The 17,150-nt window shown below is 50.2% G+C and overlaps 2 protein-coding genes across 7 annotated transcripts in view; both read right to left on the bottom strand.

The window, feature by feature from the left end:
- The window catches only part of Tubgcp6 (tubulin gamma complex associated protein 6), a 22,619-nt gene extending 12,845 nt beyond the window's left edge, over positions 1-9,774 (bottom strand). The window contains exons 1-3 of one of the 2 annotated variants that reach the window (XM_052160636.1): positions 8,670-9,774; positions 6,850-7,013; positions 2,304-2,514 (exon numbers count right to left, since the gene is read on the bottom strand). In XM_052160636.1, the coding sequence (XP_052016596.1) occupies positions 2,304-2,514; positions 6,850-7,013; positions 8,670-9,410 (1,116 nt within the window). In that variant the 5' untranslated portion in view covers positions 9,411-9,774. The remainder of the gene's footprint in view (positions 1-2,303; positions 2,515-6,849; positions 7,014-8,669) is intronic. The other variant, XM_052160635.1, reaches the window with a different exon arrangement.
- A 107-nt stretch (positions 9,775-9,881) lies between these two features.
- Positions 9,882-16,232, bottom strand: Hdac10 (histone deacetylase 10). Of its 5 annotated transcripts, none has more exons than XM_052160641.1 (20): positions 15,911-16,232; positions 15,706-15,840; positions 15,443-15,539; positions 15,120-15,217; positions 14,918-15,022; positions 14,682-14,750; positions 14,226-14,352; positions 13,970-14,035; positions 13,297-13,356; positions 13,133-13,222; positions 12,914-13,020; positions 12,777-12,841; positions 12,261-12,513; positions 12,078-12,162; positions 11,459-11,550; positions 11,280-11,336; positions 10,930-11,008; positions 10,395-10,577; positions 10,143-10,302; positions 9,882-10,054 (listed from the first exon to the last, which is right to left on the bottom strand). In XM_052160641.1, exons 1-20 carry the CDS (start codon positions 15,967-15,969, stop codon positions 10,041-10,043), a joined length of 2,001 nt encoding a protein of 666 aa, XP_052016601.1. In that variant the 5' UTR covers positions 15,970-16,232; the 3' UTR covers positions 9,882-10,040. The 5 variants fall into 5 exon arrangements, with proteins under 5 accessions (XP_052016601.1, XP_052016598.1, XP_052016599.1 ...); XM_052160638.1 differs by having other exon boundaries at positions 12,261-12,537; XM_052160639.1 differs by having other exon boundaries at positions 15,691-15,840.
- Between the last annotated feature and the right edge of the window lie 918 nt (positions 16,233-17,150).

Here is a 17,150-nt window from a genome sequence, read left to right on the forward strand (position 1 = left end):
AAGAAATTACAAGCCGGGTGGTGGTGGCGCACGCTTGTAATCCCAGCACTCTGGGAGGCAGAGGCAGGTGGATTTCTGAGTTCGAGGCCAGCCTGGTCTACAGAGTGAACTCCAGGACAGCTATACAGAGAAACCCTGTCTCAAAAAGAAAAAAGAAATTACAAAAAGATGGCTGGAGAGATGGCTAGCAGTTAAAAGCATTGGCTGCTCTTCCAGAGGACTCAAGTTCCATTCCCAGCACCCACACGACAGCTCTCAAACTTCCTAAACTAGAAAAAAGAAAAATAAGCAAACACTTATAAACTGGGTACTATGCGCATCCCTGCAATCCCAGCAGAGCCCAGCCAGTCCTACACAGAGACTTATCTCAAAAAGAACAATTATTGCCGGGCATGGTGCACTCCTTTACTCTCAACACTTGGGAGGCAGAGGTGGATAGATCTGTGAATTCAAGGCCAGCCTGGTCTAGAGAGTTCCAGGACATCAAGGGCTGTTACAAAGAGAAACCCTGAAACCCTATCTCAAAAAAAAAATTGTGTGTGGGGGGGGTGGGCGTCTTTAATCGCAGCACCTGGGAGGCAGAGGCAGGCGGATTTCTGAGTTCAAGGCCAGCCTGCTCTACAAAGTGAGTTCCAGGACAGCCAAGGCTGTACAGAGAAACCCAGTCTCGAAAAACCAAAACATGAAAAAAAAAATTGTGGTAAGAAAAAATATGGAGCAGTGAGAGGCTCATCACCGGGAGTACTGGCCAGTTTTTATGTCAACCTGACACAGGCTAAAGTAATTTCAGAAGGAGCCTACCTAAACTGAGAAAATGTTCCCATCAGCCTGGACTGTGGGCAAACCTGCAGTGAATCCTCTTGACTGATGTAGGAGGACCTGGTCACTGTGGTGGCAGCACCCTGGGCAGGCGGTCCTAGGTGGTATGAGAAAGCAAGGTGCACAGGCCAGGCCTGCAAGCTAGTAACCAGCAGGCCTCCGTAGCTTCTGCTTCTGTTTCTGCCTCCAGATTCCTGCCCTACTTGAGTTCTTGCTCTGACTTCCCTCAGTGATAGATTGTGTCACCTGGAAGTGTAAGCCAAATAAACCCTTTCCTCACCAAGATGCTTTTTGGTCTTGGTGTTGTATCACAGCAGTAGAAAACCTAACTAAGATAAGCAGGCTAAGGTGCCTTTGCCAAGCCTGGTAACCTACTTGAGTCTGATCCCAGGACTCCTGTGGGAGAAGGAAAATCCAGCTCCCAATCACTGTCCCCTGGCCTCTGCACACACACACTGTGACACGTGTCTCTGCCCCCAAGTAAATGTAATTAAGAAAGAAAAACTGTCGGCTGGGATGTAGCTCAGTGGCAAAGCACCTGACTAGTGTGTGCCAGGCCCTGTGTTCCATCTCCAGAAACACACATAATACACAAAAATAATTGTATGTCAGCAAATCAGACAGTCCAGATCAAATGCAGATTTTCTTTTCTTTTCTTTCTTTCTTTTTTTTGTTTTTTTTGTTTTTTTGTTTTTTTGGGTTTTTTTTGAGACAGGGTTTCCCTGTGTAGCCCTGGCTGTCCTGGAACTCATTCTGTAGACCAGGCTGGCCTCAAACTCAGAAATCTGCCTGCCTCTGCCTCCCAAGTGTTGGGATTAAAGGTGTGCGCCACCACTGCCAGGCTAATCCCAGTACTTAATAAGCAAAGGCAGGCAGATACCAGAGCTACCCTGTCTCAAAAAAAACAAAAAAACAACAACAAAAAAGAGCTTGGACCCAATGGCTTGCATAGCCTGTGTGGGCAGGAGACTAGTAGTGACCATTAGAACCTCCGGTACAGCCAATCAAGTAGAACAGGAACATACTCTCGTGGTTTTCTTTCTTTTCTTTCTTCCCAAATTATTTTTTAGCTTTAGTTGTTTCTTATATGTATATATGTAGAATATGTGCGTGTAGCTCTGGCTGTCCTAGAACTCTCTATGTAGACCAGGCTGGCTGTGAACTCATAGACCTCTGCCTCTGGCTCCAAGCGCTGGGATTACAGGCGTGCACCACCATGCTAAGCTGGTAAGCCGACTTTAACTGCGGAGCCACCTTGCCTCCCCTCTCCACATCACTGTCACTAGTTTTGTTTGTTTTGTTTGAGAGTCTCACTGTGTAACTTGTATGGCCTGGAACTCACTATATAGACCAGGCTGACCTTGAACTCTCAGAGATGTGCCTGCTTCTGCTTCCGGAGGGTTAGCATCAAGACACTTTTATGTGGGTTCTCATTGAGGATTAAAACTTGGGTTGATCTCGTGACAGCCCCGAGCCCTTCTCACCTGACAAAGGGAAAATGTGGCAGAAACAACACCCAGCAGAACGTTCAGTGAGTCTTTCACCAGCTCGCTTTCCTCCACCAGCACAGGCTTCGGGGCCTGAAGAAGGCCCCCACTGAGCGCCTGTAGTTCTCCATGACGGAGCCTGCAGAACCTGTCAAAGGCATCCCTTCCTGCCTCAGTGAGGTAGGGCTCCTCTCGGTGACCAGGGGGCCTGTGAGGAAGACAGAAGAGCAAGGTGTGAACAGATGACACAGCATGTACCTAATACCAGGAGTGCTTTCCCCAGGCTGCAGTTGAGTTTCTCAGGCGAATGCCCTGAGGGTCCCAAAGCAGCACCCAGTCATGATGGACAAGGACAGAGCATATTCTTCTTATGTGTGGCTTGTAGATGAGTACTATATGTGTGTTTTATTCTATTGTGTGTAGGGGAATATGTACCTTTTGCTTTGCATATATGTCCGTGTATCACCCATGCCTGGTACCTGCTGAGGCCAGAGGAGGATGTTAGATGCCCTGGAACTGGAATTATACATGGTTGTGAACCACCATATGAATGCTTAGGAATTGAACCCGGGTCCTCTACAAGAACAAGTACTCTTACTTGCTGAGCCAACTCTCCAGCCCATTGCTTTATTTAAAGCCCATTGCTTTAGGTGTATACGTGTTTTGCCTACATGCATGTCTATGTACCACATTCATGCAGTGCCTAGAGGGTATCAGATCCCCTGGAATTAAAGTTATGGACAGCTGGGCAAGACCAGCCTGGGCTACACAGAGAAACCCTGTCTCAAAACAAACAAACAAAAGCATATACTAACTTAAAATTAAAAAAAAAAAAAAAAATTGGAGCTAGAAAGGTGACTCAGCAGTTAAGAACACTGGCTGGTTTCCCAGAGCACCTGGGTTCAATTCCCAGCACCCAAATGGTAGCTTACATCCATCTGTAACTCCAATTCCAGGGATCCAACACTCTCACACAGACATACATGAAGGCAAAACACCAACACACATAAAACTTAATTTTTATTTATTTATTTTATGTGAGTATACTGTCGCTCTCTTCAGACACACCAGAAGAGGGCATCAGATCTCATTACAGATGGTTGTGAGCCACCATGTGGCTGCTGAGAATTGAACTCAGGACTTCTGGAAGAGCAGCCAGTGCTCTTAACTGCAGAGCCATCTCTCTAGCATAATACATAGTTAATTTTAAAAATATTTTTTTAAAAAAATCAAGGACACTAGTACATACCCAGGCCTGGTGGTGCTACTCAAAAGACTAAGGCAGAAAGATCTGAGTTCACAGCTAATTTAGATTACATAAAAAGTTCCTATGAGAGAGAGAGAGAGAGAGAGAGAGAGAGAGAGAGAGAGAGAGAGAGAGAGAGAGAGAGAGCGCACAGATAAGCAATCACAAGCTAGCTGGGCTCTGCACACCCCTCAGCATACTGCACCAACACTCTATGGCTCCAGCACTGTGCACAATGCATCCTCTTCGAGCACACCATACATCCTCCACAGTACACATTCTGCATGGAGGTTGTCTGTTGTTTAAAAAATTTTCTTGTAGCATGTGCATCACATAAACTGGCCAGAGGCATCAGAGCCACTTCACTTAGCGATGTCCCGTGTGGGGCTGGAGAGATGGCTCAGCAGTAAAAGCACTGACTGTCCTTCCAGAGGTCCTGAGTTCAATTCCCAGCAACCACATGGTGGCTCACAACCATCTGTAATAGGATCTGATGCCCTCTTCTGGTGTGTCTGACAATAGCTACAGTGCACTCACATACATAAAATAAATAAATCTTTAAAAAAAAAAAAAGAAGAAGCCGGGCGGTGGTGGCGCACGCCTGTAATCCCAGCACTCTGGGAGGCAGAGGCAGGCGGATTTCTGAGCTTGAGGCCAGCCTGGTCTACAGAGTGAGTTCCAGGACAGCCAGGGCTACACAGAGAAAACCTGTCTCGGAAAAACCAAATCCAAAAAAAAAAAAAAGAGAGATGTCCCGTGTGGGTGCCGGGACTAAAGGTGGGAGTTCTGTAAGAGCAGTGTGTGCTTGGAAGCACCGAGCCGTCTCTTGATGCCCACATTCTGCCCTTCCCACCCTCACCACACAACCTCCAGCTCATTCCCTACCGTCCACAGTGCATCCCCACATGCGATGCCCATGCTGCGCTCCCTTGCTGTGGTGGAACGGTTTCCTCTAGGAGTAACCTAACCATTAGCCATCATGAAGCCTTGGCTAGAGTGAGTTCAAGGCCACCCTGGGCTACACAGTGAGACTTTGTCCTACACATTAACTGCCCGTGGAAAACCTGTTTAAACAATGTTTTGGACCCAGCAAAGACATTATTCCATTATTCCCTACCACCACGAGTTTTTTTGATTTCTTTTTAAAATTTCTTTTTATTTTGTATACACAGATGCTTGACAGGAATGTATGTTTTTGTACCACATGCATGCCTTATACCTCAGAGGCCAGAAGAGGGCATCAGATCCCCTTCTGACCTTTGTTACAGTTAGCTCTCATATGGGTGTTGGGAACTGAACCTGGATGTGAGGAGCAGCTGGTGCTCTTAACCACTGAGCCATCTCTCCAGCCCCATGTTTTGATTTCTTTTTCTTTTCCTTTTTTGTTTTGTTGCTCTTAGGATTGTTTGTTTGAAGACAGGGTTTCTCTGTGTAGCCCTGGCTGTCCTAGAATTCACTCTATAAAGACCAAGCTGGTTTCAAGCTCAGAGATTCGCCTGCCTCTGCCTCCTGCTTGCTAGAATTAAAGGTGTGTGTCACCACTGCCCGGTCCTTCTTAAATTTACTTATTCCTCTGTGTGTGTGTGTGTGTGTGTGTGTGTGTGTGTGTGTGCACGCGCACGCGCGCGCCGCCCATGTATGGAGGATCTTCTGGAGCAGACTAAGGCAACTGACCCTCTAGACCTGGGGTTAGAGGACAGTGAGGTACCAAGTGGGTGCTGGAAACCGAGTCCTCTGGAAGAGCACCTAGTTCTCTTAGCCACTGAGACGTCTCCTTAGCCCCATTTCCTGATTTCTATGACTAATCTCTCGGTCTGCCAAATAACCCCAGAGCCTGTGAATGATCAGATCCTATTCCCATTCTTTCTCCTAGTTACTGGTAGTGCACTTCATCTTAAGACCCTCGTTAGCAGACGGGTCAGGGTGGTGCACGCCTTTAATCCCAGCTCTTGGGAGGCAGAGGCAGGTGGATTTCTGAGTTCAAGGCCAGCCTGGTCTACAGAGTGAGTTCCAGGACAGCTGGAGCTACACAGAGAAACCCTATCTCAAAAAACCATTAAAAATAAAAATAAAAACAACAAAAAAAAAGACCCTCCATTAGAACTCCTCAGATGCCTGGGACAGTGATACATATATAGTACCAGCTACTTGAGAGGCTGAAGTATCCTTGAGCTCAGGATTTTGAGGCTAGCCTGAGCAACACAACAAGACCCTATTTCAAACTACACTTTTGGAATACAGTCCTCCTAGCAGGAACACTGCCAGAGTGCTTTGGAGAACAGCAAAAGGATGAAATGTGTTCACCACGGAAGACAAATGATCTGCTGAGGGACCAGGCCTCCAGAACAACGACCCAGAAAAGTTACAGGTGAATATTTATAAATTAAAGCAGTAGGCTGTAGGCCCATTTCTCAACCTGTAAGGGAATGGTAGATAGGAGGAACATTTGCTTTATACAAACAAGACAGAACCAAACCCCTACTGTGAAGTTACAGGGCAGAGGGGGCTCTGAAAGGCAAGACAACCATTTAAGCTACAAAAGAGCTGGCCATCCCACAAGGGAACACAATGGCACCTACCGCCACACCTAGGAAAGTTCCTCACACAGGGGCAGTGCCCTACACACAAAAAGGCTTTATCACTCCCCCGGCCATGTGTTCCTCTCACGTCAGATGGCACATGACTCCTCTAGGCCTGGCTTTTTACTTCAGTGCTTCTCACGGTTTCCCAGACTGAGTAGTAAAGGGTGTGAACAAACATCTGTGAGATACACATCCTCAGTTCTCATTGTGGGTGTCTCCAAAGGGTACCAACTCAGATCATGAGAGGAACTGAGGCAGAGACCCACCCCTGAACCCAGATACTGCAGAGTATGGCTCCAGGCTTAGCCAATGTCAGCCACTAAGGGAAAGGCTGTTACGGATGATAACATCTACCAGAAGAAGGCACATACCCATCGCTTTCACTCAGGAGGAAGTTTCTTGGCGCATTTCCCAGGCACTGACCTACTAGCTGCTCTAGGACACCTGTCTAATAGTCCTGGTGGAAAGAAAGACTGAACTGCAGAGGTAACTCACAGAATTAACTCCACTGAGGTGAAGGGTGGAAGTGTTCCTCTCCCCTCTGCTTCTCTCACCTCACAGAAGTCAAACAAGGTTGTACACTAGCTTACCTGAAGCATCAGCCTCTTAATCTCAACACTGATATTTCTACAAACAACTGCCTGGGGGCTCCAAGTGAGCTGTTGATATGGGGCAAAGACACCGTGCACTTAGAGGCAAAGAAAAGGTCACATACCATCCAATACGCTCCCAGCACCTCCGCTTGCTGGCTTCGTATGTGAGCACAGCTTCCCACAGGTCCAAATCTGGGGTCATACTTGGTTCAGACTGGGAGTCAGGAGTTAAATTGGAAGCTGACTGGAAACCTTCATCTTCCCACTGATCCACAATCTGTGGGACCTGGAGACCACAGAGAAAAGTGATTCACTATCCATCTCTTTCATATGCATTTATTAAGTGTGATAGAACACTCTAGAACTTTATCCATATCCATTTATTCCCTAGGGGGACTGACCTAGCAAAGTAGTCTATTTTTCCTCAATGTATTCCACAATGCTCCCCTCCACAATACAGCACATAAAGAATTAAAATAATCTGTTATCAATTTCTAGGCAGGTGTGGCAGTACATGCCTGTCACTCCAGCACTGAGGTTGAAGTGGAATTGAGTCTGGAACCGGAGTGGGCTGCACAGAGTGATCTACTGCAAAAACACAGGGTATAAACTTTTTATCTCACATACAGCATGGCCTCAGTTTAGGGAAAACAGCATAAAAAGTTGTATGGGGCCGGGCAGTGGTGGTGCACGCCTGTAATCCCAGCACTCTGGGAGGCAGAGGCAGGCGGGATTTCTGAGTTCAAGGCCAGCCTGGTCTACAGAGTGAGTTCCAGGACAGCCAGGGCTATACAGAGAAACCCTGTCTTGGAAAAAAAACCAAATCCAAAAAAAGAAAACAAAAAACAAACAAACAAAAAAGAGTTGTATGGGAACCCCAGCATCCTGGAGCTGAGACAGGAGGCTCTACATGTGTCTAAGGCCAACATGACCTACACTGAAACCCTGTCCCTATCCAGCACAACCTCTCAACACTCAGGAGAAAAAGAAAATTATACTAAGCCTAGAGTAAGTTATGTACACCAAGATTTTGCTATACCATCATTTAAACTCGGAAATAAATATTCCCTTTTAAAAAATAGTAATAATAACTGAGGGCCAGACATGATACTTTAATCCCAGCACTTAGGAAGCAAAGAGTGAAAGATTTCTGTTGAGTTCAAGGTCAACCTGGTCTCCAAAGCAAGTCCAGGACAGCCTGGGCTGTTAGACAGAGAAACCCTGTCTCGAGAAGACAAAAAAAAAGAAAAAAGAAAAAGAAAACTGAGTAGTAAGTTTGTCCTCTTAACAAAACTTACAAAGTAATAAAAGACAACAAACAATGATAATTTACTCAATGACTTGGGGGTGGGATAGGGAAACCCATGTTACAAGTACACCAAAAAGCATGTATACCAGGCATATTTGACGGGTTTTGTTGTTGTTGTTGTTGTTTTGGTTTTTTTTTTTTTTTTTTGGTTTTTTTTTTTTTTTGGTTTTTCGAGACAGGGTTTCTCTGTGTAGCCCTGGCTGTCCTAGAACTCACTCTGTAGACCAGGCTGGCCTCAAACTCAAATCTCTCTGCCTCTGTCTCCCAAGTGCTGGGATTAAAGGTGTGCCACCACTGCCCAGTACCAGGCATATTTGAAATGTGTCTTCTACAACTGAAGAACAGACTTCTTTCATTGTAATTAATCTGATTTTTTTTTTTTAACTAACAGCACTAGAGAAGTGACTTAACAACAAGCTCTTGAGGAAAAAGAAGGAAAGTTGCATGTTGGTTTTTTTGCCTGCAGGTGAGCAGCTGGCACATGGCTGCGCATGAGGATTCTAGCAAGTCCTCCCCAGCACCTCTACCTCATGACTGTCTGATTACTTGATGCTTTGACAGAAGCTTGCCAGCCTTACCAGGTAAAAGAATTTTCCAGAACTCTAGGGATACTGAAGGGGCAAGAAATACTACCTTGATGGCCAGTCCAGAGAAGTCAGCACTGTCTGGCACAGGAGGCAGGTCCAGTCGCACATCCATGTCGTATGTGCGGCTATGCACAAGCGCACCAAAGAGTGAGACCCTGGTGTCTCTCTCAAACCTGTCACCACAAGAGTCACCAACTGAGAAGAGCCCAACGGTGGGCAGGCCAGTGCCTGGGGCAGCCTCCATCACCTGAAGCGCTTCCTGGACCGTGTTATGACACAAATTCTCCTCCCCGAAGATAAGTGACCGAACGTCCATTTCAAACACACTCAAGTCATAGCAATCGTAGCCGCTGTAGGGTACGTTTCGGCCTGCGTGCTTGTTGTTAAAGAAGTAATCCCGTTTTCTGCGCAGCACTTGAGGGGGGCCACTTCCTGCCAGCTGAACTAAGAGGTCCAACACTGATCCCATCTCCACAAAAGGGCAGTCAGGCTCTGCTTCAAGTTTCTCCACAAGCTCCTCCAAACGGTCAGCCTCTGGCCCCAAGCCCCCCACCCTCAAATCAAAGGACAGCATGAGGACCTTGTTTTTTACAGGGAGCTTCGACGAGTCAGGCTGCCGTTGATGGGTGTCCTCTTGAAAAAGATTTGCGAAAAGAGCATTGTAGGCTACCCTCTTAAGGCTCAGCTTCGCCCTCTTCCTGTTCACGCTGCGCTGGCCGGGGCGAGCCTGGGCAGCAGGTAAGAAAGCTTCGCAAAGGTCATCGAACAGCTGGGTGATGCTGGCCATATTCACTCTCTTTTCAGTCCTGGACCCCCAATTTTGCACCTAGGAGTCACTTCATGCTCTCAAAGGCCAGAGCGACCACAGGTGAGCCAGAGCCAAAAAGCCGACCGCTCGTGGCTTCACACCGTGAAGCTTCACACGGGCATCCGTGTTTCAGGTTTTGCACTGCAACAGGCCACACGCCGCGTCCTCCCAGCCCTCAGCCGCCACCCGGCGCTCGTCCTCGGGTCTCCCGAACCATGACACGTTTACCGACCGAATGCGTACGCCCCTTGACTAGCCTGCAAGCCCAGGACGCTTGAACAGGGACTCCCGCCGCTCTGGCGTCACACCCACGCGACGGCAGACAACGCCAAGAGACGCATAGAAAATACGTCATCAGAGGGTGGGCGGGGCCGCGGCCTCTGCGTCCAGAACTAGAACCTAATCGCTCAGATAATTTGCTGAAAGTGAACTCAGTAAGGGAGACAGGTGTGTTCTGTTTACCCGATGTTTATTGTTCTGGAAGTAGGAAGCCTGGGCTGCTGAAGACGAGATGTAGGTCTCGGGCCATGGTTCGCTGGGGCCCGAGTGTGCTCTTCTTCAAGAAGGAATCACCCACCTTGACCGATTTCAAGTGACTGGCGATGTCGGTTACGATGGAGGAGCTGGAAAAGCACAATTGGCTCGTTGGTCAAGCTGGCTCCACCACGTAGTTCTAAAGTAGGGCTTCGCCCTCGCCCCCACGTGCCTCACCAGCCACCTGCAGCAACTTCCATCGAGCCTCAAGCTGAGCTTTTAGTAACATAAGAGCCTGGATCTCCTCTGGAGAGGCCATCGAGAAAGGGCCCAGACTGGGAGGTGTTTCTCCATGCAATGCCCGTGCCAGGGTCCTTGCAAGCTGGAGTTTGTCTTCCTGGCTCAGAGACAGTGGGGTTTGGGTGGCAATGAGACAATTGTTTCTGTCCACCTCCCACCCGTACAATTTACCCACCCTACCCAGTTTACCTCTTCCACTACTGCTAGAATTCGGCCTCCCACTGGGCTCCGAAGCATTGCAGCCAAGAGAGCAGCTTGGGCATTCTGCAGGCCATGGGCAGGCCCCAGTGCCATCAACACCATGTCAGGCTGGAAGCCATAGGCCAAGGGTAATACCAGACCCAAAATGAGGCTCAGAAACCCTCCAGTTGTCTGTAGGGACAACAGCAGAGATGAGAGTCTCAGACTCTCATCTATTTTTTTTGTTGTTGTTTTTGTTTTGGTTGCGGTTTTTCAAGACAGGGTTTCTCTGTGTAGCCCTGGCTGTCCTGGAACTCACTCTATAGACCAGGCTGGACTCGAACTCAGAAATCCGCCTGCCTCTGCCTCCCAAGTACTAGGATTAAAGGTGTGTGCCACCACCGCCCGGCTCAGACTCTCATCTAGAGGACACTGCTACTGGTTCCTGTTACCCACCCCCCCATTCTCAGGGACCCCAGGTTGTGAAAAGGACCGCTCAGAAAGACTTGGGGGTGGGGGGATCGTGTCCAACACAGCCACTCACCTGTGGCAGTGGAGTGGAGAAGTGGAACATGGACCAGATGGCTGCCTCCTTGCCCTGGATGTTGAGCCACAGAACTCTCCTTCTCAGGAAAAGACACCATGGACATGTATGCGTATGCATGAGGCCCTGCTCACCCTTCCCAGGGTGACAACAAACCATAGAGGAGAGCTTGGGGCCCAGCGGGGGGTGTAAGTGACTGTCAACCTGGCTGGCACTGCGTTCTGGGGCACCCACGCTCAAACTGCACCTATGGAAAGCAGCGTCCTCACCCGACGGTAACCCTGGATTCCCAGGCACATGCCCTCTACCTGTCCATGCACAACTGAGATGCATAAGCTAAGGAATCATACCCATCATCTGCCAGGTCCAAGGGTCGGTCCAGTTGTCCCAGGGCCACACAGAGCAGCCTACAAAGTTAACGCAGGGTAGGCTGGGCTCATATCGTCCAGAATCCATTTGAGGGCCATCCCTGTACCATTTAGTGGATACTCCAAGTTCCATGGGGACTCAAGTCAACCAAGCAGTTTACCTCTGATTTCTGCGGGCTAGGCATCGCTGAATGAGCACATCCAAAGTTGCTGCTGTGGCAAGGGCAGTTGTGGTTGCTAAGGCACTTCTTATCTGTAGAATGAACAACAGGGAGGGGACTCAGAGGCTGGTGCTCCTCTTTGGAGCACTTTCAGGAGTCAATGCCAACTCCCAGACCTTAGGTTAAACCCAGTTATGCTATGTTTTGGTCTTTTCCAAGGCTGCTACAGACTTCCTTTCCCTGCACTACAAGGTCAAACCGCCCCAATTCTAAAAGCAAGATGGGGGCCGGAGAGATGGCTCAGTGGTTAAGAGCACCAACCACTCTTCCAGAGGTCCTGAGTTCAATCCCCAGCAACCACATGGTGGCTCACAACCATCTGTAATGGAATCCGATGCCCTCCCTCTTCTGGTGTATGTGAGGAGAGCAATGGTGTACTCACATACATAAATCTTAAAAGCAAGATGCTTAAAACTACACTTCAGATTATCCACTTTCTCTTTGCCGAAGACTGTTTCCTGGACATGCCAATCCTCGGTACATGCCACCACACTCTCTTCAGAGGCACAACACCCCCCCACCCCCCCACCCCCACCCCCCCCACCCCCCGCAACCCTACCTGCCCATCCAGGATCCCATCTAATAGATACAGAATCTTCCCCAGTGTGGCAAGGTCCTCATCCTGGAACTGGGACCTGTGAAGCCTATAATGGGCAGACCAGAGGGACACACGGAAGTCAAATGTCCTTGTACTGATGACAGTGCCAGGCATGGACTGCCCCATCCCCAGATCTCTCCTCACCTGGCCAAGGCTTCGGTCTCCTCTCTGGAGACTGACCCTTCCTGGTGGAGCACTCCAGGAGATAAGGCCAGAGCAGCACCTGGCACAGTCAAGGCCACAGCTGTGCAGATTGGTGGTGTAGGGCGGAGGTACGGTCTGTCCAGGAGCGGGCTCGGTGAATCCTCTGCTCCTACACATGTGGGACTCTCACCAACAAGAAGCAGAGATCTCCCTCCAGGACAGTGGATGCTGGTACTCAAAACTGGGGCCACATCTAAACGGTTCAGAGTCACAGTCACTGCAAAGAAGCCCAGAGTGAGCCGGGTGGTGGTGGCGCATGTCTGTAATCCTAGCACTCTGGGAGGCAGAGGCAGGCGGATTTCTGAGTTCGAGGCCAGCCTTGTCTACAGGGTGAGTTCTAGGACAACCAAGACTATATAGAGAAACCCTGTCTCGAAAAAAACAAATCCAACAAAACAAAACAAGAAAAAAGAAGCCCAGAGTGGAGCTACCAACCCAGGTCCAGGCCATACTGACTTTGTTGGAGACTTGTCCAGTGAGGAGTCTGGGCTGTCCGGACACTCTGGATCGACTCCAGGGCACTATGGGAAGAAGTAGAGTTGTAAGCCTGACCTCCCCTCAGCCTCCCCCCACCAGCTCTCCAGTCTTCAAACCTCTGACATGGCACCATGAGCCCGGGAAGGGGAGGTGTGGGGTCACCAAGCAGTGTCTGCACCATCATGCACACCGACTGTGCTAGGGACTCCAAGTGGTATCCACCCTAGGAAGAGTAGTGAAACGGGACAGAGGAGAAATGTCACTAGTGTGAGTGGCTGTACTTTGACTGACCCTCACATCTGATGCCCTCCCCTCCCCGGCCCTTGAGCAGTTACCTCCAACACAGCACAAATCCGGCCACCAGCCAGCACCTGCAGCAGCTGTGTGAGATGGGCAAAGCACTCAGGTGTGGCCTGCATCTGCCCCTGAAACACAGTGAATGTGATAAGGACGCGGGCCCAGCACTTTACATTACCTCCCAGCCAAGCCATGTTCTCACCTCAGGGTCCCCAATAGCAGAGTCAAATCCCGCTGACACCAGCACCAACTCAGGGTCAAACTATAGGCAGGATCCAGGGGAAAGGAACCAAAAAATGAGCAATAGCCCAGGTGAAGGGGCGGCCCCAGTGCTACCCACTCACTTTATTTTTTTTCTTTTTTTTAAAGTTTTATTTAAGCCGGGCGGTGGTAGCACACGCCTGTAATCCCAGCCCTCTGGGAGGCAGAGGCAGGCGGATTTCTGAGTTCAAGGCCAGCCGGGTCTACCGAGTGAGTTCCATGACAGCCAAGGCTATACAGAGAAACCCTGTCTCAAAATAAATAAATAAAATAAAATAAAAAAAGATTTATTTATTTGGTTTTTCATGACTGTACTATCTTTAAACATCAGAAGAGGGTGTCAGATCTCATTACAGATGGTTGTGAGCCACCATGTGGTTGCTGGGAATTGAACTCAGAACCTCTGGAAGAGCAGTCAGTGCTCTTAACCTCTGAGCCATCTCTCCAGCCCACCCACTCACTTTCCGAGCCTCAGGCTTTCTGAGGCTCCTTCCCTCCTCCCAAGGGTCCATTCATACACTGATGGAATGACTTTCGCTCTCTTGCCTTCACAGTGGGACGCTGAGTAAGCCTAGGGTCTCCTGCCCTGGGAGACACCCACCCCCCACAGTCACCTCGAAGGCCAACGGGAGCAGCACATGCAGGAAGGCAGCCAAATAGTCAGCATTTCCCATCCCGACCTGCAGCAAAAGCAAAGCAGGCATCAGAGGATCAGCCCCACAAATGAAGGCCTCACTGTCTTCACCCCTGGGATCCAAACTCCAGGGAGACTCTTGCAGAATGCCCCAGGCGACATTCCCAACCCCACTCCAACCCAGAGCTAGGGAGCAGAAAGGTAGGCTGGATGGAGAGGGGGAAAGGACTTGGTACCTGATTCCAGGGCAAATTGACAGTGAAACCTTGGCCCCGGCCTTGGCCAACCGCATCTGCATCAGACTCTGGGAGGAATGGCCAGAAGTTTCCATGCTCATAGCGGTGCCAGGAGAAATAAAGGACACTGTTGACAATTGGGCAGGTAAGAAGGAGGTCCCTTAGCAACTCCATAGCTTCTCAAAGAACCCTGATTCTTTGTTTGTTTGTTTGTTTGCTTGTTTCAAGACAGGTTTCTCTGTGTAGCCCTGGCTGTCCTGGAACTCACTCTGTAAACCAGGCTGGCCTCGAACTCAGAAATCCGCCTGCCTCTGCCTCCCAAGTGCTGGGATTACAGGCATGTTCCACCACTGTCCAGCAGAACCCTGATTCTTAAGACCCCCTAGTCTCACCACTTGAATTTTATCCCCAAAATGGCGGGTAGCAGAGAAGTGCTGTGTCCACACCCCAGCTCACCTGGGGTCATCGTTGAAGATGTATTGGATGCCCTGGCCATGGTGGACATCCCAATCGACAATGAGAATCCTAGATTCAAACAATGCTGGAGATTACTGAAAGTGGCTTCCTTTCCACCTTTGGGCTAGGAGCTCAGCCAGAAGTGGCAGGAGCTAGGTGGGATCTCTTGACCACCAACTCCAACTCTTCCTACTCAGTTTGGGTCCCCCACACTTGCAGCTCAAGCTCGGACACACCTCTGCAGCCCATATTTCTGCTTGGCATGTTGAGCTGCTATAGCCACATTGTTGAATACACAGAATCCATTGGCAGCTGCCCTCTGACTGTGGTGCCCTGGAGGCCTGCGGTGTAAACAAAGGAGACACGGGGCACATCAGAGTCATTCTGTCCCCTCACAGGGTCACACACAGACAGCCAGGGGAGGAGGGTGGTTCTCACCTCACCAGGGCAAGCCCATTGTGCACAGCTCCTGTCAGCACAGCATCGACCAGCTGCAGTGTGGCCCCCGCTGCCAGCCGGGCACAGTGAAAAGTGTCCTGTGGGCCAGAGCGCCATTCAGCCTGCTGCCTGACCTGCTTGTTCCAGGTTGCAGGTTTCCCACCACTGAGCAGACAGGGCTGGGACAGTGGCAAGCAAAACATGGCAGGGTATGGTTATAAAGCCTGCACAGGAAGACACTGGCAGGTGAGCAGACTTGGGTGTGAATACACCTAGGCAGGCATATGGACATAAATCTGGGTGAATGGGTGTGTGGCTCGCACCGGGTGGAAGTAGACAGCATCATACTGTTTAGACAATGTGTGAAGCTCCTCTTTATCCAGGGTCTGGGTCTTCCGCACCAGGGCTATATATTCCGGGCTGCAGATCAGCAGGCAGGCGACCAGCAGAACAGGAAGGAAAGGAGCAGAGATTCCTGGAGGGAGTGCCCACCCAATACTCCCTTTTAGCCCACACCACGGTGAACCCAAAGGAATGCTAGTGGGGCTATACCAGGCTCAGGTCCCCAGACCTGTCATAGTCTGACCTGTGTACCAGGCCCAACTCTTCCTCTGATGCCTCACAAGCTGACAAACACAGGCACCTTTCTTCCAGGCCTCGCTGCCGCAGGCCATCCAGAGCAGCTGTCAGACGCTCTGGGCACTCAATTTCGCACTCGGGGCTGTAGCAGACAAGGATGTCAGTGTTCGGGGTTCCCTCCCAGCCCCCTACTTCAGTCAAGACACACTTACTCATCCCAGAGCAGTCGAGTGGCTGTCATGTCCTCGTGGTACACAAGTGCTGTGCCCATGGCTGCACTGTGGTCACTTTGATCCGCTCTAACGCAACACGCCCTCTGCCGGCAGGTGATTGCACTGCCCAGTCTCACCTAACAGTATACTCGTATACAGTCCTCGCTTGGGACAGAGCCGGGTAGTGGACACTGGACCTGGGCAAGAAGGAATCACCCCAGACCCAGGTCAGGGCTCAAGCCCGGCCGACAGAAGTCAACCACTGGAAACTGAGCTAAACCGGGTCTACAGCGTGGCTCCATACGCCTAACTTCCGGCTTCCTCTTTTACAGATTCTGTCCCGCCCCCAGGCGAGATTAGGGTGGAGTAGACCAGAAGGCTGAGCTCCCCTAGGATTGCGCCGGCGGCTCTAGATCTGATCTCTCTCTCTCTCTCTCTCTCTGGGGCTTCAGCTTCAGTGCCACCGCCTACTACGTGTGGCACCGTGCCTGCGACCAGTACCGCCTCCAGCGTCCTTGAAATGGGTGGGAAGACAGGGCTGCTTATCGTCCGGCCATCCCTACAGCCGCAGCTAAGCTCCCTTCTTGCACGCAGTGTCCTCCTAGCCTAACCTGATGGCTCAGGCCAGAGTCAGAAATGCCAACTGTCAATCACAACCAAGTGGGCTGCTCTGCCAGGTGAAGGATGGAGGGGAGGGAAGTGAGCAGGGTGTGTCTGTGAGTGCATGCAGGGGCTGGATCAAAGCACTGAACTTCCAGAAGGGACTGACAGAAAGGCCAGAGGTGAGAAGGAGGCCATTGGAATGGAAGGGATATAAAACGCCAGGCCAGCCAGGGTGGGGCTAGGAAGGGCAGAGGATTCTGAGCAGAGAAGGTCGAGGTAGGGGGCGCAGCGGAGACCTGAGCTGAAATACCAACTAAGGTTGTGCATGTGTGTATTTTGTTCCACAGTCCAGGGTTGTCTCCAGTTCCAAAGCGAGTATTGGAATTATGGTTGCCCCAGGATGGGGGGAGGGGAGCAGACACACCCCCAGGATGATGAGGGGAAGGGGGCAAGGCTGCCACTGACGTCTAGCATAGGAACACACACAACTATCATGTACAGGAGAAACCACAGAGCCCTGGAGAGATTAGGAGTAGGTGCCCTCTGCTGCACTCAGGAGTTGGGAGTTCAGGCATGGGTTTTGGGGAAGCCCAAGGCTTCTCCACCTTCTAAAAGCCAAAGGTATCAAGCAGAGGAA

The sequence above is a fragment of the Apodemus sylvaticus genome, chromosome 17 (genome assembly GCF_947179515.1).
Source record: "Apodemus sylvaticus chromosome 17, mApoSyl1.1, whole genome shotgun sequence".
Taxonomy (NCBI): Eukaryota; Metazoa; Chordata; class Mammalia; order Rodentia; family Muridae; genus Apodemus; species Apodemus sylvaticus.